We start from the raw sequence: 27,739 nt of genomic DNA, 5'->3' as shown, positions 1-27,739 counted from the left end.
TATAGGAACAAAGTTTATTCCAATTTAAAACAGATAGTTTTTCTTTTAAGGAGAAGGTTATGAAAATTGTTTCCATGTTTGAATGAGCTTCAGGCAACAGTGGCTGAAATGAACCATAGAAAAGAGAATTATGGCTAAAACACTGTAAATGAGCAAGATTTAGGCCCCTTTCTCCCGCTCACCCACCCAACCCCAGCAAATCAAACACACATGCATTTAAAATGGACTTTTAGTAAACAGAAGTTTAGCATCTTTAACCTTAAATATGCAATAGAAGTGTCCTTTATCCGTTTAAATTAATCACATACTTGGTGTTTGTTTTAAAAACAGGACCATAAAATACATTGACCAAGTCCTTTTTTTAATGGTTTTACACAATATTGGCACTTGTTAAAAGTCTGCCTCTACAAAGAAAGGGGATTGGCACACATTATAGTACATCATTTACATTTGGTATGCTTAAAAAAAGCTAAACAAACAAAAAACATTACTTTGATTTTATACACCAAATTTTTAACCTGTTATCCAAAAAAAAAAAAAAAGCAACAAAAAGAAAAAGAAGAAGAATCATTTCTATGAAGTGGTCCTACATACAGGTAAATTATTAATAAAAAAGAAAAAAAAAAGTTAGCTTCATATTTCCTGTATCCATCACATCAGTATGGACCTCAAGCAAAAGCATACATTCCGTTAATTAGTGTTCACATCTCCAAGTACCAGGAATGTGCTTGACCAAACAGATAAACGGCAGCCATTAGTGCTAAGCAGGTTTAGTGCACTGACCCAGGGAGAACAAAAACTCAACATTGAGAACTCAGCAATTAAAACGTCTCCACTGCCTTTTGGACATCAAGAAATAGTAATGCTTACATGTGGTAGAAAGTCTGTTTTTGCAAGATCTTCCGAACTACAATATCCGTAGTGTTTCCTGTTAGTGAGAAATGCCAGGATCTAGTGTATGCAGCTTCTGTACAATGAAGTCAAACCTTAGCGTCCGTATCAATATAAAGAAGAAAAAGTACATTTCATCATTTCATATAATCAGAGATGCATGGCTAAATATGGCCCATACACATAAAAGTTAGAGTTTGAGTGCGCTAAACGTTTAATCTTACCGAAACTGCACATTAAGAAAGTTAAAAGAAAAAGAAAAAAAAAAAGAAGAAAAAAACAGCAAACGTTACAGCAGCAGTGGCCTGGCACCTGTATCCACCACCTATCCACGTGCCAAAGCATGTGAAAGGAGTCATCGTTAACCTTCAAGATCTAAATGCAAGTCTCACGCAGACATGGCTTGCAGTCTAGGGGGAAAAAAGCATGTGCAGTGCAACACTGAAGCGAAAGACTAGAAAGGTTTCTTGAATACAGGTGAAATTAAAAAAAATTAGCAGTGTGATTTCTGTGGCACTAACAAAATTCGGACTGATCCTGTTCTCAAACTGCACAACCTCTGCGTGTTCTGTTAACAACAAATACCAAAAAACACACAGACCACGGATGGTGAAGGGAATATAATACAAAGAGAGATGTTTTACCATTGCTAATGGCACATACATCTTTACTATACAACTATCAACGAGAGGCGCTGCCATGAAAAAACGTGCCTGTCCTAACAAGGCCCCAAGCACGATGCAGAGTTCAGGCAGAGATCGGAATTCTGTTGTTGTACCAAACCAAAAATTGCATAAATATGCCACATGCTTGTAACAAAAAGTAAAAAAATAAAAAAAAATGGAATGGTTTAGCATGTTCCTCTTCACTTGAACTCATTTGCTCTAAACCCACATTTCAATCTGCAGTCCATCCTAAACCACACACTCTGCAACTAAGCAGGATTGGGGGTGGTGTTGGGCAAGCGAAAGAACTTTTCTCTGAAGCCTAGAATTACCTAGAGCTATTGGAGTCAAACATATGATTTGTCAGGTGTATCCCTGGCACACTTTGAAAGCTAAATCTGCAGAGACGATAATCATCCTATCATCCGTACGCGAACACAACGTCACCCCGATTCAGCTACATGCTTCATTGCACCTATTGCTGTTTTAGACTCAAAAGCATTCTTGCAGCCTGTCAATGTCACCCATAATTAGCCCTTATAATGAAAGTATGAAAACTCACCTGAATTACATTGCAAGAAAAGAAAAGAAAAAAGAAAAAATCTAAATCAATCATCTTACCACAACGGCTATGAAATTCAGACAGTCATCAAGCAATAACTAGGACCTGGTACTAAAATTGATATCGAGCGGAACCTTTCGGGTTACAACTGACAGCCTACAAAGAATTCAACCACTAATGAATTCTTACTTTTCCTATTTGCATAAAGCGCATCTTTGAAATGGCAACTCAGCTTTCCATTGTCAAGCATCTTAAAAAAAAAAAAGAAAAAGAAAAAAAGTGACAAGCATGTACAAAATACTGAAAGAAAAGTAGATCATTAGCCTATAGATTTTACAGCAGTATGGACTCCTCCCCTTTCATCTCAAACAATCATTGGAGGGGAAACAAGTCCTATTAACATTATTTATATATCTGGTCCATAAATTACATAAATAGAAAAGATTGATTTCACTTTTGTACAGTACGCTTGTGTAGAACAAAGTTGGCCAAAGAAATGTTCTTCATGGAACCAGCAGTTTGAACACTATGAAATTGTACTGCTTTTAGAGTTTACTTCAAACTGTTGCCACAAAAACGCCATCAATTGAAATGATCTTAAATTTCACCATGAAGTAAAGCATTACACACTCCATAACAACAGTATTTAGTAACCATATCACATTGTCGAAATAATAATAGATACTATGTGGCAAAAAAACACCTGGGTTATACTGAAACTAATGATTTTTAACAATGCATGTAAACATACAGAAAATACAATTTGTTTTGCAAATTTCTAAATACATCATTATAGATACTTTTTTTAATCCCTTCAACTGTACCAAGTAGGCAACCAATACTGGCAAAAACATGTAGCAAACAAATCAACTTCAAAGTAGCTAAATATAAATTTGGCAAATGGTACAGATGGAGGAGAAAACCCACAGAGTTATACTGTCTTTGTTAATACAGGATCTCTAAAACTACATATGAAATCATGGCAAGGTGACGACACATACTGATCTACCCCATTAATTTGGAGGGAATCTATTTTCACATAACTCACGAATAACCTTTTCGTTACTACAGCAGTAGGGCTGCGAGAAATGTTTAAATTATTCCTAATATACAAAAATCAAATGCACACGGTCTCCGCCATTTGGCATGAAATGTCTTAACATCCTGTCAGATGTCAATCAAACCAAGTTACATTCAATGATGCAAGGTGAGGTTTAGCCTTAGAGAGGCATGCAAGGAGAAAAAAAAACAAAAAAAACCTGCACTCAATGCTCTGCTAGAATGTTGCCTGAGCCAATAGCTTAGCGTTTCACATGGAGTTGCAGTTATGCCTCAAGACAGACCATTTTTCTCCTAAGATCAAGGTCAGGGTCTCCTCTGATGAGGTTCTTACATCAATTCTCACTCAGCTGGAGCAACTTCACTGCAGCATCTCTGCTGCAACCCAGCTACCGTGCCCCTTTTGACACCACCACACACAGACTAAGTGCCCTAGCGCTCTCATTAGAGAGGCAATCAGGAGGGAAAAGCAGTGGAGTTATCAGCTGATGGGATAAGGCAAGACACTGCCTGCAACAACTGATAACACCGCCAGAACCAAAACAAACCAAAAAAAAAAAAAAAAAACTGGTCAAATAAAAGAACAAACAAAAACATCTGTGCCTGAAAAGAGCAGAGCTGTGTCAGTCTAAATCTTGATTATGTTATGAGCGTGGATGTATGTAGGATACATTAAAAATCATGTTGTGCATGGGCTGCAGGTGTCCCTCTGTCTCACTCCTCTCTCCCTCACACCAGGTTGTACTCTTTGAGGTTCAGCTGCAGGATGGTGTCTTTGACGGCGGCGAAGACGAAGCGGATGTTCTCGGTGTCCGTGGCGCAGGTGAAGTGCGAGTAGATGATCTTGTCACTGTCGGGGTTTAGCTCCACAAACATCTTCAGGATGAACTCGCGTCCTGCAGGGGCGTCTCTCTGTGGACCTGGAAGAAGAGAGATCTGGTTGCTACACTTTTCATTCTGATTTACAAAAAGAGTTTTAGGGCAGCAATTATTCAGCCTTACAGCTCTGAAGGATAATTGCTCATCTGTAAGAAAAATATCAAATTACTTTCTATATTAAAGACCATGTATTTTTCTAGTCACTGACAGCCTCATTAAGTGTTTGGTCCCTTAATACATCTTGTCTAATTAGCTCTTATATTTTGGAAATTTCATAGTCTAAAAATATTATGGTTTTGTCTTTGCATATCTTTATTCCACCATCTCTTTTGACGTGTGCATGTATTATACATAAGTATACACACACCTAAAATCTAAAATAAAAAGGAAAGAAAAAAAGATTTCCTTTTCTCGTAGTCACTCTCAGGTTTATAATTTTTTACATAGAAAGAAAGAGCTGCCGTGAATAAAGGCAGTTCACTGAAATTATCTAACATACAGCAGCAGGCATTGCAGCTAAGCCAAAAATTTATTGGTCAGCAATGCCCTGTTCTTTTGTGCGTTTGATAGCCTTTGTGTATCACAAAGTTAGGAGTGGCATAAGTGGTATAAAAGTAACATGTTTACAGTAAAGGATTACAGGCAAAGGATTTTCAGTGCAGTGCATCCACTGTGCAGAGAAACACAGTTTGCTGTAGTAAAAGAAGGGCTCAGAAGGAGAAAGCCAGTCTACATTTTTGGGGAATCACAGACACAAAGGATAAGGCCCAATGGGAAGGGGGTGGATGTATTCTATTATTAACTAGAAGTTGTAATCCACATCTTCACCACTTGGTGTCTCTGTTTTCCACTCAAAGCTAAAATGCTGATTTGGATGGATGCATTTTTTTCTCTTATAAACCAGGCAAATTTACCATCAAACTCTGGAAAGTAGTCAACCAGGTGAGAGTACATGATCTTTTCCTCCAACAGGTCCTTTTTATTGAGAAACAGAATGACGGAGGAGTTTTGGAACCAGGGGTAGGTGATTATTGTCCGGAAAAGGGCTTTGCTCTCTTCCATTCGGTTCTGGATTAAAAAACAAAACAAAAACACCACATTAAACAAGAGACAATACTTTTGGGTCAGAAACATAAGAATGGATGTGTTTTTTTTAAACTCCCAGCACATAAGACTGGTTATGGGTGCTGAACTGTGGGGAAAAATGATAAAAATGATCAGAATCAAGAATTCACCAGCACTGATGTACAAATATTACTAATACTTGTTGATTTCTGATCTTGAATATTAGCAGTTTACAACTGAATGATTTTTGCTTTGAAAGATTTTAAGGTAACCACATACTTTATGAAAAATCAAGCTAATTCACAAAGTTGTTGTTTTTTTTTTTTTGCTCGATTGGGGTGGGGGGGTGGGGGGGGGGGCTCACCTCATTGTCTGACTCCACCAGAACCTGGTCATACTCGCTAAGGGCAACAAGGAACATGATGGAGGTCACATTCTCAAAGCAGTGGATCCACTTCCTGCGCTCCGAACGCTGGCCCCCCACATCCACCATCCTGAGATGAATAGAAACAGACCAAAAGAAAGAGAGCAAGATGTTAATGCAGAGAATGGCATCCTCAAATTGCAATCTGTCATCTATGACAAGGCATGAGAATATTGTCAAGTGCTTTTATCAAATCACTAATGTGAGATCATGGCATACTGAACATATTTACTGGTTCTGTACACTTTTTGGTAACATGTCCAAGTGTTAGTGGACTAGTGATAATTCAAAAAAAGGTCAATACCCTTTCACTAATAATCACTCCAATACTATATTCATTTGACTTGCCATGTTTGCCATGGCAAATCATTTTCAGTGTGTAAAACTGACTTAATTTCCAAAGCCTGAAACTAGAGAATCAACTTTTTGGTATTGAACCACAGGCTACAAAGTGAACTGAAAACAGGATGTTCTTTTGAAGAGACAAAACTCACATTAAACATTTACAGTGTGCAAGTTGAGAAAATGGAATGTAAAATCCGTTGATCAATGCATCATGTGTATTTTCATGATTGTGTTGTTGTTGCAGACCTAGATGTGACATTCTGTTATTCTGGCAGCAAACAGCACACAACAGATAGTACAACATGCTGGAAGGAAGGACTTAATATGCCAATTTGGGAGCAAGGTGTGAGCCAAGAAAAAGCCAAGTAAGATCATAGACAAACCTTGGGGTGATAAATGAATAAGTGTGAAGAGAGAGAAAATAAAAAGGGCATAGACATGTGGTAGCCAGGGAAACCTACAAATGGTCCAATATACATCTAATGGTCCTAACTAACATTTAGCTACTAAAACAGAATTCATTCTAACAAAACTATGGAACATCAAAAGACTAAATTAAATTATCAGAATTCTGACCAAACAATTTGAGCAATCCAGTGTCCAATTGCTCATTCAATGCAATATATATTTAGCAAATTGCAACGGACCCAAAATCAGATTCGTTGTGAAAACCCCTCAGTCTCTCTAGCAGTGTCCCTGGTGGCCAGGCATACAGACTGATAAATGGCTCCTCTAGGAGCATTAGCCTAAAATAAAAGCTCCCTCACATCAACCAACCTCTTTTCCAGCAGCTTGGATGACCGTCTGACCTACTTACAAAGATAAGTGCTCCCAAGTAGAGGAAGCTTTGGGAGATAGACAATTTCATCCATGTCTGAAGCAATTATACCTCTGAGGCATTTTGGAATAGTAAGGTGGAACCATTAGAGGGTTTGAACTCTTTCAGATCATTTCCCATATAATAACATCAAAGCTTCTAAAAAAAAATAAAAAATAGTTTCCTGTAGACCTTTAGTTTTACACAGCCTGTTATTGCCTAGATTGAGGAAAAGCCTCAATATTTTCTCACTCATCTTAATAAGGATTTCTGCAGTGAATAACGTTCATTCTGCGAGCATACCGAGATGAAAAGGAACCTCTCGAGTCCAACCTCTTTGGGAGCGGAGCTATTTCTAGCACCGGCCCGCGTAGGCGGGCTCAACACACTGGCTTCCTGTCGATCTGCTTGCTTTCGTAATGACTCCTGTTCAGTGGCATCCTTTCTCTCTCTCTCCCTCCTCTTATAGCTGGAGGATAAGAGTGTGCAGAGGGCTGCTGCACCCATCACAAAGCTGCAGTCCTTATCAGAACACCTCTACATAACGACAGCATTTGACAAAGCAAACGCATTAGCTTAATGCTAGTGATCCTTGCAAATCCTGCTCTGCTGCATTCCATGGCCTAGTTAAGACGGGATCATACTTGACATTCCAACTGTTAGGATTGTAGGTAGGATCATTCCGACGTTATAAAATATTTTCAAAAGGTTCTTCGTGGCACCCATTTTAGATAAAGCTGTACACCTTCTGTTGTGTGTGAAAATCCCAAGAGGTCAGCAGTTTCTGATATACTCAAACCAGCTCGTCTGGCACAACAACCATGCCACAACACAGGAGCTCTTGACTTGTATCTGCATGAATTTTAGCATCACTCTGCTGCCAATGATTATGTGTATGCTTACAGTGTATCGCTTGTAACATACACACAATATAATAAAATATTTACAAAAATGGGAGGGGTGTACTCACTTCTGTGAGATACTGTATGCGTGTGTGTGTGTGTGTATATATATATATATATATATGACACTGTGCTACAATGTAAAGTAGTTAGTGTACAGTTTGCATAACAGTGTCTAATAGCTGTGTGCTTTGAGGAGACAGCGAATTATGTCTAAACAGCTGGCCACAAAAGTCAAAATGTCCAAATTGGGCCCAAAGTGTCAATAGTGTGCTCTTCCACTCCTCCATGGTGACATAACGGAGCTGGTGGACGTTTAGAGACCTTATGCTCCTCCACCTTCCGTTTGAGGATGACCCACAGATGCCCAATAGGGTTTAGGTCTGGAGACATGCTTGTCCAGTCCATCACCTTTACCCTCAGCTTCTTTAGTAAGGCAGTGGTCATCTTGTAGGTGTGTTTGGGGTCATTATCATTTTTGAATACTGCCCTGCGGCCCAGTCTCTGAAAGGAGGAGATCATGCTCTGCTCCAGTCTGTCACAGTACATGTTGGCATTCATGGTTCCCTCAATGAACTGTAGCTTCCCAGTGCCTGGTTGCCACCACACATGCTTGACACCATCTGAAGTTTATCAAGTTTATCTTAGTATCATCAGACCACAGGACATGGTTTCACTAATCCATGTCCTTAGTCTGCTTGTCTTCAACTAACTGCAGACTTTCTTGTGCATCATCCTTAGAAACTCTTTTTGTAGAAGAGCCATGCAGACCAATTTGATGCAGTGTGCAGTGTATAGTCTGAGAACTGACAGGCTATTTATTTATTTATTTACATCCAAGAACATCCTTTAGTTGCAAATTGACTTTAGCTCCATAATTCACTGAGCTCCTGAGTGAGACCCAATCTTTCACAAACGCTGGTAGAAGCAGTCTACATGCCTAGGTGCTTGATTTTATACACCTGAATGCAATGATTTGGAGGAATATCCCAAAACCTCTGGCGATATAGTGCATTTTAATAGAGAAGATACAGGCTGTATTTGGCACTTGGACCATACTTTGGACACCCATGCTTTAAGATTTAAATAGGTAGTCCACAAGTGAAATAAATGATGTGCATGTCAGACATGGAGCTCAGAAGTTTAATCACTAAAAGGTAACTTATGTGCATGACATGTACTAAAAATCATTTATTACACAGTAAATGCCAGCAAACAAACATGCCTAAACATATGACAGGAGAAAATATAGTAAATTAGTAAAAAGAATACTTCCTGTGACTGTTTTGTACCTGAAAATGATGCTTTGCAAGTCAAAAGGGTATTCGATGATCCCTGTAGTTGGAACACGGACCCTAAGGACATCTTGTTGGGTTGGTAAGTAGGATTGTTCTGCGATACGATCCAGATCACTTAGATAGCTAGATATTTAAAGATAAAAGAAAAGACAATTAAAGAAAAGCAAAGCAAGCAAAAAAATTGAGGCATCAGTGCAGATCATAAAATCCCGAATGAGAGTGAGTGGACCAGGCCTTCTCAGCAACAAGACAGGACAGAGGGTAGGATCCTGCAAATCTGGGATGGGAGTAGACCTTCTCCGCCCTTCATCTGCCTTCCACCTTTTCTCAATTAGTACTGATGGCATTCCACTGACATTTATCGATTCTAGGTTTTAAAAATAATGAAATGGATTCTGGGGCATTAAGACCTAAATCAGTGCTAATAACAGAGACTGCAAAAGGGCTCAGACCAAGAGAGTGCACCACTTGAGATGTTAAACAAATACATGCACTTGTCTGAAGAAAAACATCCCATGCATAAGGAGGCAAGTCTTCCCATCAATTATACATTTCAAAATCAAATATTAGATACATCACTACAACACTAAACAGAATTGTCTCTGGTGAGCACAGACACACTCACTATTTGGTGGAGTCAGACAGCTGATACTCTCTCCTGCGATCGTAGGACTCCTGGATCCCCGGGTCAGCCCACAGCATCTTTATTGCATTGATGTAGGGCTGGTCGAAAGAGCACACCTTCTCCACATCCACCTCCCTCACCAGGAGAGCATTGGCCTGTGGATAAACAGCAAATACTGTACACATTTCTATCTGGGAACAACGTTCTAAAGAAGAAAATAGTCTCAAAAGATTCTCACATTCCAGGTGATAACCATGGGTTAGGGCATGCAATAATGATCTTCTCAGTTAGGGTAAGGGTTAGGGTAATATTTTATAATTGTAATAATTCCAAAAATACTTTACAAATTATACTAACACTGGGATTTCATGGAACAAGATCACATTACAGTATCTCTACACTGGAAAGTCACTGAGACACAACTTAACATTCACGCTTAAGCAAATTCATGCTCTTTTACGGCAACATCCGAGGACCAATTAAATGGCTGTTTGCTTCAACAGCTCAGGGTTTATGTCTATTATTAAATCACATCTTAATTATGATCATGAATGTTGGCCTTCATAATTACAGAAATCAAGACTACATACCTAGTTTTACATAACTAGTTTATATTGACTGGCATGTAGCTTAAGATTCAAATGGTTTAACTATCTAATTGAATATGGTTAAGGCATTTTATTTCTGAAACATATGAGGTTTAATGAACTGCAGCTTGTGCCATGACACAGGGCAAGTGAACAGAGAAATGAACGCAGATGTCATGCCTCCCACTCAGTCCACATTTTTTCCACTAGCTTGTATTCCTGGTAAAGGATGGCTGTGGCGTTGTCTGGATTTATTATCCCCGATGATGGGGTGAAAAGTTATTTTGAATAAAATATTCACAAACTAGAGGCTGCATGGATGTATAGATCATATCCTATTATCAAAGGTGCTTATAAATGATCATTATATTGCTTTCCAGCTAAAGCTTAATAACACTACATGGTTGAAGTGGTGTTGTTTAAAAATAAATTATATATTGAACACTAGACAAATGTAGCAATAGATTATGGTTATTCTGGCATTTAATAAATATTATAAGTATCATGGTAAGGGACAACATCACATAATTAACTCATTATTACACTAGTAACATTTGTGTGGGACGGTCTTTGCAGGTCCGCACCTTGTTCTGTTCATACTTGTACATTATCTTGAGGTGGTCCATGGCACGGATCATGGCCTGCATGGAGGTGAATATGTTCTGGTAGACAAGCTTGGTGTAGCTGCGCTTGTCCTCGTCAGTGTAGCCCGAGCCATGAATGATGCGCATCTGTTTGATGAAGGTGCTCTTGCCACTCTCACCAGTACCTGGAGGAGAAAAAAGAGGGGGGGACAAGCAAAAAAGAAAGAAAAAAAAACAAGGTTTAACGCCATTCTATATGCAAAATATATTTTAACAGTATTATTACAATTATGAGAACAAAGGAACATTGGGTAATATATACGGTGCAAGCCATCAGCATGGAATGAGATAAAAAAAAAAAATCTACAATTACAGTTTCTACTGTAGCAAAGGGGCAAAATGAGCATATTTTTCATTATGAGTAATGAAGCAAAGAAAAAGTCAGAAGAACACCAGCCTATCAGCATTAGCTTGTACAGATACGGACATGCATATTTCTTCTGACAGGCATCAAAATATATCATTGTATTGTATTTTCAATAGACGGTATCACCAATCCTTTCAAGACAACTAACCTGACAATACTGAAAGGCAGAAAGTGATTTCCAAGCCAAAAGGTCATATGACCTACGAAAACATTAAGGTGATCTGCAATGTCAGGGGTCCTTTAAAACAGCACGTTCCACATTTCAAAGGAAGCAAGTGTAAGTACTGTTGTGATAAATGAGACGACTAAAATAAGAGGGAAAAAAACAGGTTGTCAAGCTGTACTCCACAGTGACCTCATCGTCTGCCCCTCTCTCATACGGTTTCTCACACAGCTGGCAGAAGAAGCTGATCAGGCAAACCCATTAAACAGCTAGGTTACATAACCTTAGACTCCTATATAGAGCCATGTGGTGACCAGCAACAGACAAATCCAAGAATATGTACAGTCATCAGTGTCAACATCCAGTCCTTATCTTCCACTACTTAGCTCAGTCTACCTTAATTTCCTGTCGAAATTGCATATGGACTTGATGACCTGAACTCGCTGAAGATGGAGTAAATAATCACATAAATGGGCTAAAAATATTACATTTCCACAAGACTTATATACTTGAATTATAAGCCGTCCACAATGAAACTGAGTTTATACTTAGCCTTCCATTAACCTGTTTATAACGAGACCTCTTTTTGAGACTTTTGCTAGAAAAAGACACCCAATTTAAAATGAGTAGAACTCAGCAACTGCACGATGTATTTGACTTATTCTGACACGTCTGTAGCACTAACATTACCTTTATTTTTGTACCAGAATTATTCAGAGGTGGAGATGATTGATCACAGAAAAAAATAAATAAATTTGCCTGACAAATTTTTACCATTTTAGAAAGTCTTTTTGCAGTGATACTTTTACACGGTGGATTTCTTGACGTTTTAGACTCTCACCATTAACTGTTTCAAGATTGATTTAACGATTGTGTATAGGAGAGGACAGAGAGGTTTGAAGAGGACTCTCCAAATTGGCCACTTCAGCACATTTTGAATCCACAAAATCATCAGGAAAAATCAAGGTTGTTTTTTTTAACATGTAGTAACTGACCACTTGTGCCAGCATTGTGTTTTTTCAGTGTTCATTTATTTGCCTGGTTTTAGAATTATTTTGTGGATAGGTAAAAATGTCTTTGTAGTCTTATAGCTACTGTAAGCTTCTTCCAGTCTTTAGCCATTTCCTCGAGCCTGTGCCAAATGTAGACTCCTGTTTTTGGATGACGCGAGTGGAACCTGATGTGTCCGTCTGCTACTGAAGGCCATCTGCATCAAGCCGTGATGCTCATTTTGAGATGCTTTTCTGTTCATCGCAGTGTGATAAGAGGAACTGCAAACCTTATCAACTCAAACCATTGTGGCTATTCTCCTCTGATGCCGTTCATCAACAAAACTGTCCTATCCAAAAGTTCCACACATTGGAGGTTTTTATTTATTTTCATGTGAACTCTAGGGACTTGTGTGTGAAAATTCCCATCAGGCAAATCAGCCCATCAGGCAAAGTACCCCATGCTGCAGAAGAAAAAAGTCCATGGAGTGGAGTCAAACCTGATCTAGCCCACTCTAATTGGGAGGAGCTAACTTAGAACGTTTCCGTACTCCACCCCTAAACTTTTTTCTGCAGTAAGCCGATATGCATCTTTAGATAAACTTCACAAAAAGTTTGAGTCTGCTGCAATGTTTGTTTGCCATTACTACTGTTTGGCAATGCAGTAAAACTTTGTAATTATAAAAAAAATATATATACTGTACATACAATAAATTACACACACACACCCCATACATACACTTAAGAACATTATATTTAAAGGAATCGGTGCCTACAGAATGCAACTCATTCGGCCAAGTACATTGTGTGTGTGTGTGTGTGTGTGTACAGTGTATATACATCAATCAAATTCAAAAGTTCGGGTGAAGGAAACCAGGCAATTTTAATTGTGGTTCATAAAATGGCAAGATATTAAAATGTAGAAAAACTTTTACAAAAAGTTAAATTGCAGATGTTTTTTTAATTAATTCAATATAAATAAGCACATCCTTGAGCCTAGTATATTTTGTGTCTGCTAAATGCTGTAAATGTTTATCAGTGAAACTCCACTGCTTCCAATAAATGTTTAATGATGGATGGATACTGTAATAAAATGCAGTATCAAAATAAAATTTTATAAGATGTTTAAACATCCATAAACTTTAGAATTGATATCATGTATTTTATCCCAACTACATTTACTATCTGCCTAAAGAGATAAGCTTGTTATTATGCTAGCAATAGAAGCATACAAGCAAAACAAAAGTTATAGTTACCGTGTGCACAGTTTTGCCATTAAACAGGAATAAGTCTGCACCCTGTATAATGTGCACCGCAGTGTTTTCTCTAGGAATAATCCATCGGTGTTTACCCTTGCAATAAAGTCTAGCGGTGCACATGTGCAGTCAAACTGTGTTGAATGCAGATTAAAGACTTGAGCTTTTTGCTAGGTGTTCTGGCAGCGAGTGAACAGTCACTGAATCTCAGAGTAAGGACAAATTATCAAACACTGCCGATGTTCATCCCAAACAGGTCATGCTGTGTAGGCTGGACCGCAGGCAGAAGCTTCCCAATAATCAATATTTCTATGAGAGTTGTGACCAGCAGAAAGCATCTTGAAAGATGCAGAACACCACACACAAAAACCTGACTCACTCACAGTATCACAGATACAGCATGGAACTGCCCTTTACGAAGCATCATAGCATGGAGTAATTCTAATCTCACTTCAGCATACTTTCATATTTCCTCAGTGGTGGGTACACAACGTGAGAGAAACTGGGCGACACTCACCACAACACACAGTCCCTGTGCAGCCATGGTCGTCATGGTAACCCTTTAAAGCATTTAGTGCACACTAAACTGGATTTCAAAGAGTAGGCCAACAGCAGTACAGCACACCCCCTGTGCACGGCAAATAACAGGAATTGACCACAAATAGAAGCATGTTTAGGAGAAGAAGAAAAAACTCAATAAGCATTGAATATTTGTGTTACTTGGGATTATTGCTGCTTCCAAGGGAATATATTAAAGTATATGCATTTTGTACCTAAATATAAAACGTGATCGAGGCAGGCTGCTGTTGTTCGCTGCTCAATGTCCTTCTCTACATCTGTGTAGCAAATCAATCTAGTGCAACTGAAAGTCTAAACATGGATCAAATGCTTAGGAAACAATGGTGCAGGGAAAATAAACCTCCATTTCCAATGAACAGGAATGCGGTCATTGAAGTCAAGGTTAATTTAACATTTAGCCTTGCAGGGCCATGTGAAATACTTACGTTAAAAAAAAACAAAACTGGGGATTTTTACCATTTTAGTTTTTACAGCAAACCTCAAAAAGTAACATTAATATGAAGATAGTTGTTATTTCTTATTAGACCTTCACAGGTAGAGCGCCTGAGCTAAAGTCATCCGCTTAAGCCAGTCCACAGCTGTTTCAGACAACTGTGAGCTGAAGAAAAAGCTGATATAATTTATTTTGCCTTCTTGTGCTTTGCCAACTCTCACCATAGCAGCCAGGCTTCTCGTTGCCTGGGACAACAGTGTGATTGACAGTACAAAATCCAGCCAGCGCACTTCCACTGGTCCCATGGGCACCTGAGGTTCTGACTATGAATGGATAGCATGAACATGAAGGAAAATTGCATGAGAATTTAATTGTGGGGCCTGTTGGAAGGAAAACAGGAACATGGCAAGATACCAGCCCCATAATAAGATGCCCCATCTGTGTGTGGTGCACTGCTCTAATTTGGTGAGCATTCTCAACATTCCTTGCCTTGCAATGGACTAGGCAATAGGAAGACCTATTGTGGTTCCCATTCAGTCAAAACCCATAGCTTTTTTTTATCCAATTGGTTGTACAAGTACTATGACACAGATAAAGCAATGAACAAACCACATAACTTTGTAACTCAGTAGCATTATTGTCAAGTAATTGTGCAGAAAATAAGAAATGGAAGCTATTCAAAATGGTGACAAGGTAAGAGGTGGAGTTTGACCTAGATATCCCAGACGTAGAGGCAAGGACACTCAATGCTTGTGAATACCTATAGACATGCAACCTATTTTTAATGATCACTGATACTGCAATTTAAAGCACACAACCTGTACTTAGAGAAATGACAAAAATATTCACATACCCTAGGTTAAATAAGAGCGCTGGAAAGTTCTGAATTGGTTAGACATAAAATCTCTAACATATAAGGCCAATGTTTTGCCATGTAATTGGGAACTCAATAAATTAACCAACTTATTTTTTAATCCATCAATGGGGTATTATAGCAATTCACCTTCACTAGGTGCAGGCCAACAGCAAGCTACTGTAAGCAATGGGAAAATAGACTTAAACAACATTTATATACCAGAAATGATCCAAGCCTCTGTGCAGGATGTAGGCTTATCTCTGACAAACAACTGGTTTCATAAGGGAAATCATGAGGGAAGAGTTTTTATGGTTTTAAACTGCATGTCAATTTATAGGCATAATAGCGAACACTGAAGGGACACTATCATTGCATATGGAGTGAGCTTTTGTAGTGAATGGGAGCCATTAGTATAATTGTAAGGTGAAGATTTTTTTTTTCCTTCTAGATTCCAGGTCAGTAGGAAATGTGAATTTGAAAAATTGCAACAATAAATGTTATTGAAAGACAAAAAAAAGAAGTTTAAACAAAATTAAACAATAATTAACATACATACATACATAAATAAATACAAATAAAATTATCCTTCCTCTTGATTTTCTTTCCTTAATATACTGGCAATATTTATGATTATTTATATATTGTGATTTATGCAATTTAGATTAATTAACTTTTCTTTAAAAATAAAAATGTAACAAATTAATTTCTGAATGCATCAGAATGAACTTCAGCCACTTTTCCAAAACATAGTATTTACCCGCGCCCCATCTGATATTACAAATAAATATATGAACATAGAGAAATGCCCATCAACCAACAAGAAGTGCTTTAGAAATGCCATTTTAGGATCACCAACATGACTATGAGACCATTAGCTTCAGTGGTTTAAACACTTAAAGGAAAACAGCAATCCATAACCACAGACCTAACCTAAATATAGTATTGCTAATCTTTAATGGAAATGGCTAAACACTGAAATGTCTGACCAAATTAAAAAAAAAATATATGAAAAAAGAAAAGTTCCCAGCAAGAATAGTGTGTAGAACAGGCTTTGATCATCTGTTGCATGAGAATAATTTGAGCCAGGTTGTGTGTGCCAAAAAAAAAACAACACAGCTTATCGTATTCATTGTGTATCTGTGCAGCACACAGGTACTACCACAGTTGAGTCACTGATGGTTCATAACCCAGTAGGTATTAGATGCAGTACACTAGATACAGATACTTTTCTGCAGAAAGCAATGGACAAGTCAAAAAAAAAAAAGCTAGTCACCTGCATAATTCTGCTAACTGGAGAATACCACGTTAAATAACTAGCTTTTAGGAAGTGTAAAACCAACCCTCAGCTCCCTACTTTCACTTCATGAGCATCATGTGACACAGCAACAGTGTGCGTTCATGTGTGCAGCAGTAGTGTGGGCTGATATGGGGAGCGGCTGTGGAGGACGCCAACACACTTTCTGCCTCTCGCACACAGAGCTCGGCCTCGTTCTCACAGCCTAGCCTCCCTCGCTGCACAAGAGCGCACACATTCACACAAAACACACAGTAAGAACAAGAGAATAGAACAGCAAATCAAACATGAACTTGAATCAAATACACGCAACTGGCAGCCTAAGCTATAAACTCATTACGTTCAGATGAAACCGGATGCAATCGCTCTCAACAGGCAGATGGCTGAAAAATCAGAAGGAACAAACATGAATGTAGATATTGAAAATTTTAAGGCTCCTTCATAGAAGTATGAAAACAGCTGCAAGGCTCTCAATAAGTCAAACTGACAACACAGGACCACACTGACAAAGCACTTCCTGATGATCCATTAAAGCGCCATCATTCAGAGACTAATGTTACCAAGTCCAAACACCAGATATATAACCCCGCTGATTCCACACACTGCACTCGTGACAGATGAGCTCACTAATCACATACAATCACAAATTGTTGTTACTGCTGCTTTTGGAAGGAAGAAAACCACACAGGGGGATCGTGGAAAAGCACTTAAAAGCATTTCCATCTACAAAAATGTGGTAGGTGAAACGTGATTATATAAATTGGTACTTGGGTAAAGGTTGTTCAAGTGTTCAAGTACCCTTAAATCAAAAACAGGTTTTCAGAATGTTTTTACATGCCCTTTGGAGTTATGCACATCAACCAGAAAAAATTCTCATTTCAGTTATTCCTTTACTAGTCTTGTGTTTGTTCACAGTTCCACCCCCTGGGGAGAGCTATAAGATATGGTGCAAGGATGTTATCAGGAAGCACATGTGATTGGTGCACTGAACGTTTTCCGGTACACATTTACCTCTTCAAACCTTTAAAGAAAATTAAACTTGAAGAAAATGGAGGAATTTCACAAATGTTCAGGAATGTGACAAACTTCCAGATGAATCTTTTGCCTTTAACTTAATTCAATACTTGAGCATCTTGTCATCTCAGACAGAGAATGGTGCTCCATCGTCATACACCATATTTCTATAAGTAAGAAAAGCATCTGAGATGCAGGTTCATCACTGAGAGGCATCTGATGCAACAGAGTCAGTGTCACTGACCACACCATTGACAGCTGACACTCATGACATAAAACGCACAGAATCACACCCTGACTACAAGTCAGCAGGTGTAAATGAAGAAAGCTTTTAGAAATGTATCTGCTGTTCTCCTTTTCCTAGTACAGAGGGTAAAATAACATTGTTCTCCTTTTGCTAGTCTCTTCACAAGTGTATTTAAAACAAACTTCTTTAGCACATACTGATCTGTACATGATACAACTAGAGATTTGGAACATACGTTTTACAGTATGCTGTTATAGTAAGTATGACTACATTCATCTCTCTGTGCTCTTCTCTGTAAATAGATCTGTAATTTCTATAGTTCTCAGATGTACATGACTGCAGTTTAATGACCATTACAGAGCTCCAGACACATGGGAGGAGAATATACATTCAGCGTCAGACTTGGTTTTACAGAAATTCTAGTGTTCTAGAGTTCACTCTGATGTAGCATTATTTAGTTGTATTAACTGCTCAGCAATGGCATTTAGTAAATAAATGATATGCACACAATCTTAGGATTAGAGTCTTTAAATGTTTGTTTACAACATCTTAACCAAGCTTTTAAACATTTCGTTATCACAGAACACACTTTGAGAACAGGATTTCCAGGACGAAACGAAGCCCTGGAACTTTACACTCGGCCTAAAGACCAATTCAAGGCTTTTTTAGTGGACGGGTTCAATTGCTGGTTTGCATCATGTAGAAAAGCTCCTTCTCAACTTTTCCATCCATTGCTTTGGTTTATAGAAAAAGAGATTTTTTTTTTTTATTGTTTTCTTGCTGCACCAACATGCAAGTTATTTTTTTAGATTCATGATACCTTGCAGGAATGCCTGCAAACACGAAATCATTGTAATCTAAGGAAGTGTGCCATGACTGCCATCACAACACGTACATCCACTCGTACGAGGAAGGTGAGCTAATTACAGCATTCCAGTCCTATGAAGGCAAGCTTGTATACATTAGTAAGGCTTTCAGGAAAAGTACACAATACTCTGCAAGCAGCATCAAGAGCAGATAGTTTACAAACCTGATGCAAAGCACACCACAGTTCAGTGAAAGTGAGCCCCTAACTGCATTCTCAAAAGGACCAGGGATCCGTCCTGGATCTCAAACAGCATACCAAATGTCCCAAGCAGCCCAGAATCCAGAAAATAAAATGTAAGACCTCTCCCTGGTTATGGTCAATGTGTTAAGAGCCTAAGATAAAAAAAACAAAGTTGAAACTCATGTAACATCCAAACCATGATTCTAATTTTAAAAAAAATGCAGGAGCTCACAGCCCTTTTCCGCCTTCAGTTGGTGTTTTAAGGGGGAGTCTTGTAATGCACAGCATTAAATTAATAACAGGGCAGAATTTCACCACTGAAAGTCAAATTCTTCACCTGGCCTGTCACGGTGAGTGGGCCTAAGGGGCTGTCCCCACCCACTCAGTCGAGCCAGGCCTTTTTTTTTTGGACTAGCATTCTGTCAATTTAACACACCAAATTATTGTTAAGCCTACTGTTTGGGGTGTGCGTGTGTCTTTGAGACGACGACTACACTTCTGTATGAAAATTTTCTATTATCATAATTTCTTTGTTGGCATACCATTATAGTCTGTATGAGGCCTACTGATTACATAGACTAGTTTGACATTGAGGTCAAGGTTAACCTGAAAATAGCATTATGACGAGTGAGCTACTTTCTTTACCTTTTTCTGTCACAGTTTGGCTAGCATGGTCTGATTACATGGAGTGAGGTGGGCTTTGTGTTAAAGCCATTTATTTACCCACAGTGAAGTAATCTCATCTATTAAGACTGATTTTATATATCTAATCTGTGATTTAAATAAATTCTAAACAGATTTATTCACTTTCTGGCCTACATAGGAATACACCAATTTATATTAAATAACTTTAATGCTTTAAGACATTTAATTGACAAACATTCTTGGCCAGATAGAGATACGGATAGACCTGGGATCAGATTTGTTGGAGAATCACACAATGCAATAAACTGACAGCTGGTACTGAACCGAGACTCAACTGTACAACTGTAGTGAAAAAAGGTCTCCCAGAGCACATAATATACACACAAGCTCAGAGGGCCTCTGAATGGGGCAACAGTAGAGTGTTCACCCAATCGTCAAGAGATTGTGAGGTTGAAACCTAATGATGTCACAGCTGTGTGTGTCCAGGAACCAAAATGGCCATGCTCTCTTGGTGGGAAGGGTAGTACTCACTATACCCTGTCAATCTAGAGTGTTCCTGCGAGAGTATTGCACTAGCCCATGATGGAGCATGAGGAGCACTTTGTAAAGATAAAATTTGCTGACTTTACAAGTTTTGGGGGGCATTTGTTAACAGATCACTAAAATTTAAGAAAAAAATAAAAATATATATATTTTTAATTGTTTTTAGATAGACGACACGACTACCCACAAGCTTTAGTATTCCAGCTCAGCAGTATGCCCTGGCCCTTGATGAAGACAAGTGAATGGTGTGTAATGGATTTTACATAGTGAACTACCAATTGCAATAATAGCCCTCACTTCCAGGGAACATACCACATCCTGGACCTTCACGAAAGCCTGAATGAAGACCGGGGTGAATAACTGTTGCTGAGTGGTCAAAAGCATCCTGCCTTGTTTCCTTAATGCATATTTTCTTTCTTTTCCCTTCCAAAAGACCTCATAAAAGCTACTTGTGTTTTCTGTGGCTGGCTATGGACTTACTGAGCACCCAGGCTGCACAAGGCCAGGGCTTTTATTGATGCTTTTAACGCCATAGCACAAGACCAGGCTCATGACCATGTGCTGAACTACAGATTATACTACACATGCATGCTACTATTTGTACACATCTATCAACAAAACTTCAAAACTTTACTATTAGAAAGAGCGATAGCGAGACAAATGTGTGACAATGAACCACTTCAAAACAATCAGTAGTAATAGGTGACTAAATCAAATACAAGTGTGCCCTTTAAGTGTGCACTTCTTAAGAAGGAAGTCTGGATTTGGGATACGTTACTGATCTTGTTACACGTCCTACAATGCTGATGTTCAACCCGAGATTCAGATTAAGTCTCTGATCTAATTAGGTGCATCGTTTCTACATTCTTCAGTGCAAACTCAGAGGAACAATGTAAAAGTCCATGGAGCCACATCACATGGCAACCTCACTGATTAACTTCGGTCTACTTGATTTTTAGCTATTAACCTTCACATGTATTCATGACAGCATTCCTAAATATCTATGAGCACAACCAAGATTGCAGTTATTGGGTTGTGAATAAAGGGGTAACTATTTTATTGGAAAAGAAATGTTAATGTTATGTAAAACAAGGGGAGTGACCTCCAGAATCACAGCCACAACATTCACCACTGCAAATCATCCAATATATAACTCTTGCACATCAAACTTTTCCCCAACTGAATTCAGGCAACACAGGAGATGGTTTCAAATATAGAGATATAAATGTACACAATTTACCATGCATTCAATATGTTTGTACCGTAATTCATGAAATACCAAACATTGTACATGTCACTCATTAGCTAATGACTGATCTGCAACTAATCAAAACCTGGATAGTGACCTTGAAATATAATTTATAGCAAAACCTCCACATGCGTAGCTAACTTTCACCTACCATGCATTACACAGCAGCTATGTTTACTAGCAAAGATTTTCAACTATCTTTCCAGATGATCAAATTCTTTCCAACTGCAGACTATAAATTAACTGTTTATATCTATCCTAAACTGCACAATTTGTTTAAAACCTCAGCTTATAAGAAGATAATCCAACAGTTATTTGAGCTGGTCAGCTTTTTGTGGTGTTTGGGTTTTAAGTCATTTTCATCAAAACAATTCCTGGTGCAAGTGTAATCGTTAAACAATTCAACGTCTGGGAATAATTGTTATACATCCATGTTTTTTTTTCCAATTGAGGTCTAGAAATCTAGAGGAATCAGCAAAGCAACCCCATGACTTTCTTTCCACCCCATGTTCTCACCAATTGCCACCCATCTGACAGCTCTCTAGGATCATACACCAACTACCAGCTTGGGAGGGTGATAGCTAACTTGTATTTACTGTGAGACATGAGGCCCACTACCTAGTTTTTACCAAACTGCTGTTCATGCTGCAATACACGGCAGCATAATTCAAGCTTTCAACCCTCTTCTGGATACATGCCTAGTGTTGCTGTGATTGACAGAGCAAGGCCAGTTTTTCTCTACTGGCTTCAAACCACAGATGGCCGTGGCTTTGGTGGGATTTGAATTTGCAATTTCACAATGATACAGATTACGCTTCTCAGTTGCAACGCTATTGAGCAGGTTTTGATTTTCCAATTTTATTAAAACTTTAAGTGGTGTCAACTAGCAACTAAGCACATATTTACTGTGTTCTGACCCTTGTGTGCTGTCTGAATCAAAAATAACTCATTTTAATATTTTACTTCATGAGGAACCATACTATTTTTGCAATATGAACACGCATTTCTTAATTTCTCAACTGACCGTGAAAAAAGTCAGATCTTACAGAGATAGTGTTCAGAAATAAAACATTACAGTTAAACAATACGTTACCTCTCATGACTAATCTGGTAGGAGCATCACCAGGCATTAGATGGTGGTTTGTGTGCTCTTTTAACAAACCATGGCTTTATTTAAAAATATTCTCTGTCTCAGCTGTTCAAAGTCCATATGATTCAAGAGCAATAGATCCATTCCTAAATGGCAAACAGAACAATTCCCAGTCTCTTTACATGACCTGGTTACTATCTGCTGGTACGATACAAGCTGTCACGGCAATTTATTGAATCATCATCATCTCGATGCAATCAACAATGGTTTGCTTACTGCAACAAAATGTCTCCAAAAGTAACGCGAATGATAGATTATGGAGCTTGTATATATGCTAGCAGCAAGGCGCACAGCCATGTTAAGGCATTTCAGCAGCTTTATCTCTCACTGCTTATAGTTGTTTTTAAAACCTCACATACCCAGAAGGAGAAGTTTGAGCTCCCTCCTTGCGTCTCGCTTGTCTCGGCGAAGCTGTTTATCGATCTCGGCGTTGATCCTCTTCGACTCCTTGGCCTCCTCACTCAAGCAGCAGGCCATCATCGACTCCAGCGTCATCGCCGCAGTGGTTCAGAAAAAGACCCGACTCTTCTCAGAGAAGCACGAAGGCTGCTGCTAGCAGGTGGTTGCCTTGTTTTTGTTTGTTTTTAGCGTTTCGATGCAGCAACAAACACGGCGAGAAATTATGTTAGCTGCTGAAAATGATGCACATCGCGTAGGCCGTTCGATTTATATATATAAATACAAAAAACAATACTAACAATAATAATAACAATAATAATAATAATAATAATAGATTGACCTGCTGACTAGCCTGCCAGATAAAACGGGTAAACAGAAGAGCTAGGAAGGATTTAGGGCCTGAATGTTTCGATCTTTTTTTACAGAATATAGACCAGAAAAGCAGATTAATACTAGCTATTAATACACAGCAACAGCACTCGAATCTGGGTTAGTTAGCATGAACGCTAACGTTAACAGTGTGTCTAGATGCTAACTGAGACCAGATGTCTAATTAACACGTCTTGCTACCTACTAAAGATGGAATCGACTTGTACCACAGACACTCCTTCGCTCCTTGATATGCTGCTGACTACCAGTGCGAGTTGTCCCGGTGACTACGGGACAAAGCTGCCTGCCTGCCGAGACATTCGTACTGGATTTCTGCTAACTAGCTTAGCTTAGCTAACCGCCCCAGTACCGAAACCAAACAACGCCAGAGTAGTCGCACAGAGCGCCCACAGAACCGTCCATCAGCTAATCAACACGCTAGCTAGCTAACAAACTAGCACATAAACGGCTAACAGCGACAGGATGAGAACCATTACAGCGCCAGTCGGTGGTGTGTGCATCCGAATCCGGGTTGATTAAACGGGATAAGTTCACGTTAGCGAACGGTTGCTTTGCAGCGCTGCTAACACACCTAAACCCCCCCGAAGCCAGCAAGCTAAAAAAAAAAAAAAAGTATTTACGCTAACTAACTAGCTGGAGATTCCTATTTGTACCTAAAAGCATCACTCGTTTCTTTCCCGGGTTAAATATATACTTTATACTAAACCTAAAAGTCACCGGGGTTTTCGGTTTAATACGCGAATTATTTCAAGCTCATCGCGCATCAGCCCCTTTTGCTCTCTATAGCTTATGAACTGCACATTACCAAGAACTCTGGAAATGATTGGTGATTGACAAACGAGAAAAGCCAATCAGGAGAAAGAGGTCGAGTGAAGGCGGGCTCTCGGTTGAATAAAGTTTGGTGGAGAAAGCGAGAAAGGCCCGAGGGGCGTGGCTTACCGCGGAGTTCGCTGTCTGAGTGGACGGGCGACGCCCCTTAGTTTGTCAATGTCCCACAAAATGGTAAACATGGGTGGATCCACCTGAGGGGTGTGTGTGTGTGTGTGTGTGTGTGTGTGTGTGTGTGTGTGTGTGTGTGTGATTTAGATACAATTATGTCCGATACATTTTATCATCAGTTTGTGCAATTTTATTCATTATTAACATTATTCTTTTTTTCATTATTTATTTGTTTACTTAATTGGATGTTCAGTGAATGTATAATTTCATTACTGAAAGTCAATAACTACAATTGCATTCAAATGTTTATGGTTTTCGATTGGATGTTTCTGAATATTGCAATTAAAAACCTTCGCATTATATCCGATATATAATTAAGTCAAATTATCTGAGATCATTCCCATGGGTCATTAATGTTACATTAACCATACAGTAACCTTTAGTATATGTTCTCTGAAGTATCTCACTGTCTCACACACACATTTACAGCATTTACCAGACGCCCTTATATCCAGGGCGACTTACATTATCTCATTTTTATACAGCAACTGAGGGTTAAGGGCCTTGCTCAGGGGCCCAAAAGTAGCAGCTTGGTGGACTTGGGATTCAAACTCACAACCTTCTGATTTGTAGCCAACACCTTAACCACCACACATATTTGATCAAATATGTATCAAAATGCCATGTAAGAACGTTTAGTGTCCAGCTGGACTTAAATGAACATTGTTGATGTTAGTTCAGCACTGGAGATTTTGCTGAGCTCTACCGTGATAAGCTTGATAAACTGGTTTTGCTTGTGGGGACAAAAGACTGACTTCCATAATGTTGGAAAGAAAAGGAGTGCCATATACCAGTCAATGTGTTTACAAAAGACACCAATGCATCTCTATAGATTGCTAATGAATTCACCATATGAATGTGTATGTTTATTAAAAAGTTAATTTTGCCTTCCTCGTTATCTTTATACACGAAGTCAAATATTCCATACACAGTGATAGACACAGCAAGATCTTCACTGTCAGTGTAGTTTCAAACTGTGCACACACAGACCACACTGGCACCTCAACAACCAGTCTAACAAAAAAAAAAAGTCAACAGTGAAAAATCAGAAGCCCTCCACTAAATAATTACAGTTCAACAAAGTCCTTAGTTATCTAATCATATTTAGTTTAAACTTTATTTATGTTAAAATATTACATTCTGTAACTACATGAAAACTATGATCAATAGGTATGTAGTTAATTTTTGGGGAGGAATGCAAATATGGCCCCATCATAAGGTCCTTGGAGTATAAGGAGTTAAACTTGCCTGCTTAATGTGTTTAATCATGCCTAAGTACAGTCAGTATCCTATTCTGACATACATGGCAAAATGCCAAGTGTTGAGTTATGACTGTTCAATCCAGCATTGGAGCTTTACTGTGTACACACACATCAGCACAGGTGACTGATTATGAATTTAATATTTATCATTATAAAAATTGTAAACTTCATTTTAAGTAGCTGCAGCATGGTGTATGCATTTTAGTTAGGGTTTACTTTTTTAGAAGTAACATTTTAAGTGCTTTAAATAAACATGATAAACAACCCTTACAATTGTTTTGGCTATATATCAAATGGCAAACCAGTCTACATAAAAACAGCTGTGAAAACAATGACTGTCATAAACGAGTTTTAATTTCTGAACCAAGTGAGCATTTACACATTAGAACAGACGAGGGTAATGTTTAGATTTAGCTCAAAGTCATATAAACTTTTGTGAACACTAACCCCACCCCTCATATGTTTTGCAACATTTCATATGAAATAAGTTCATGTTGCTTCTGGTCTATATCACACAGGGGTAGGTATACTAGGTCAGCTGAAAAAAGCTCATACTGGGCTCTACACTGGGTTCTCTACTGCTTCTCTATTCTCAGCTTAACCCTTTCTCGCCATACACTGGCAATAGGTTTCTGTATGTACGGTATTATGACTTTGTGTTTAGCTCCTGGTGAGCATGGTGATGGGAAAAGGGAGGGGTGTGGTGGGCCCCCTGCTGGGCAAACAATACACACCTCTACACAATAACACTGTTACAGAGATCATTTGAACAGGATAGCTAAAGCTATAAAGTCAAGTCAAGAAGCTTTTATTGTCATTTCAACCATATATAACATATTTCAACCATATATATATTTTGCAGTACACAGTGAAATGAGACAACGTTTCTACAGGACCCTGGTGCTACATACAACAATGACAGAGCTAAGGACTTAGTAAGTAGTCCTAGATACATAAAGTGCCACTGAGCAAGTTGGCATATGAGCCAGTAACCACTATTGTGGCATGTGACATCACAAGTAAATGCAATGCTGAACAATGGTAGGCCAAAAAGAGGCGGAAATTAGAATTTTAGCTTCTGGTAAGAAATATTCAGGACAATGATCTGCATAACTAAAATTGTTCAAAAAAGTAACAAAGTTTAATATGAATGATTGGGTTGGGGTTGGCACTTTATGAAATTAAAAAAAAAATAGCCTCATTGATTCACATCCTTATGAATATTTAACAAAATTAGACTTCACAGAATCAGAAATACTGTAACTCAGAATTTAAGTTACAGTAAGGAGAGGCACAAGGTGTTCACAAGGGTTTCCCAAAACATAACAGTAGGTGGATAGGTGGCTATAAATTGTCCCTAGGTTTGAATAGTGCTTTACAATGGATTGACATCACATTTAGGGTGTATTCCCACCTCATGCAAAGTATTTCTGAGATCTCTTTGGATCCAGAATAAAATGATCACTAAAGATGAAAACATTTATCAAATTTAGCAATCCACTTCCAGTACTATTACTTTCTAATGAGCTCATGGTCATAACCTCTTCTGCCAGGACAAAATAATTCTCATATGTAGCTATATGTTATACAGTTTATGATTCATGATTATGGTTATTGATGGGGCAACTTTTCCTTTTCTTTATGGTGGTACCATCAAGGCTACCTGTTTTTCACCTTTAGTCTCTTACCTGGAAAGGCATACAGTATATACCATGAGGTATATGAGGTATATAAGGTACACGTGTAATGATTAAGGTTGAATATGTACCTTAAATTGACACTGTATCCACGTTTTCAGGTAAAAACCAAAACAAAACACACATTGATTGTAAAGATAAATCCCCACCATTCCATTGATGGTACCCCACCAGCAACAAGACTAAGAAAAGGTTTTGGCACCTTTTGTTTCTGAGAAATCAACTCATTGAAATTACTATATAAATGTTTCAGCCATTTTCATCCTAAAAGTATAAGATTAGGCTGATTGCTTTGCTTTTTTTTTTTCGTATTTTTTTTTTGTCTTGCAGTTGAAATGCAGTGGAGAATCTAAAACATGGCTATGTGAAGGTGGGCCACCTTTGGCCAACATTACA

The 27,739-nt window shown here is 38.5% G+C and overlaps 1 protein-coding gene across 1 annotated transcript; it reads right to left on the bottom strand.

Annotated features, from left to right (window-relative positions):
• LOC113657743 (guanine nucleotide-binding protein subunit alpha-11-like) lies at positions 1-24,147 on the bottom strand. The gene is made up of 7 exons (XM_027169754.2): positions 22,956-24,147; positions 10,704-10,888; positions 9,533-9,687; positions 8,902-9,030; positions 5,486-5,615; positions 4,971-5,124; positions 1-4,097 (listed from the first exon to the last, which is right to left on the bottom strand). The coding sequence occupies exons 1-7, from the start codon at positions 23,089-23,091 to the stop codon at positions 3,907-3,909; spliced, it is 1,080 nt and encodes a 359-aa protein (XP_027025555.1). The 5' UTR covers positions 23,092-24,147; the 3' UTR covers positions 1-3,906.
• Positions 24,148-27,739: the final 3,592 nt, after the last annotated feature.

Source organism: Tachysurus fulvidraco, chromosome 2, assembly GCF_022655615.1.
Source record: "Tachysurus fulvidraco isolate hzauxx_2018 chromosome 2, HZAU_PFXX_2.0, whole genome shotgun sequence".
Lineage (NCBI taxonomy): Eukaryota > Metazoa > Chordata > Actinopteri > Siluriformes > Bagridae > Tachysurus > Tachysurus fulvidraco.
This window is presented reverse-complemented; position numbering and strand designations above follow the sequence as displayed.

What these genes read in the sequence shown, in the direction of transcription:
- LOC113657743 (XM_027169754.2), bottom strand. Translation starts at nt 23,091, where the DNA reads ATGACGCTGGAGTCGATGATGGCCTGCTGCTTGAGTGAGGAGGCCAAG. An exon ending in CTGTCTGACTCCACCAAATA is followed by an intron (nt 9,031 to 9,532) that starts GTGAGTGTGTCT and finishes TTAAATATCTAG; the next exon opens with CTATCTAAGTGATCTGGATC. An exon ending in TGGTGGAGTCAGACAATGAG is followed by an intron (nt 5,125 to 5,485) that starts GTGAGCCCCCCC and finishes TTTTTAATCCAG; the next exon opens with AACCGAATGGAAGAGAGCAA.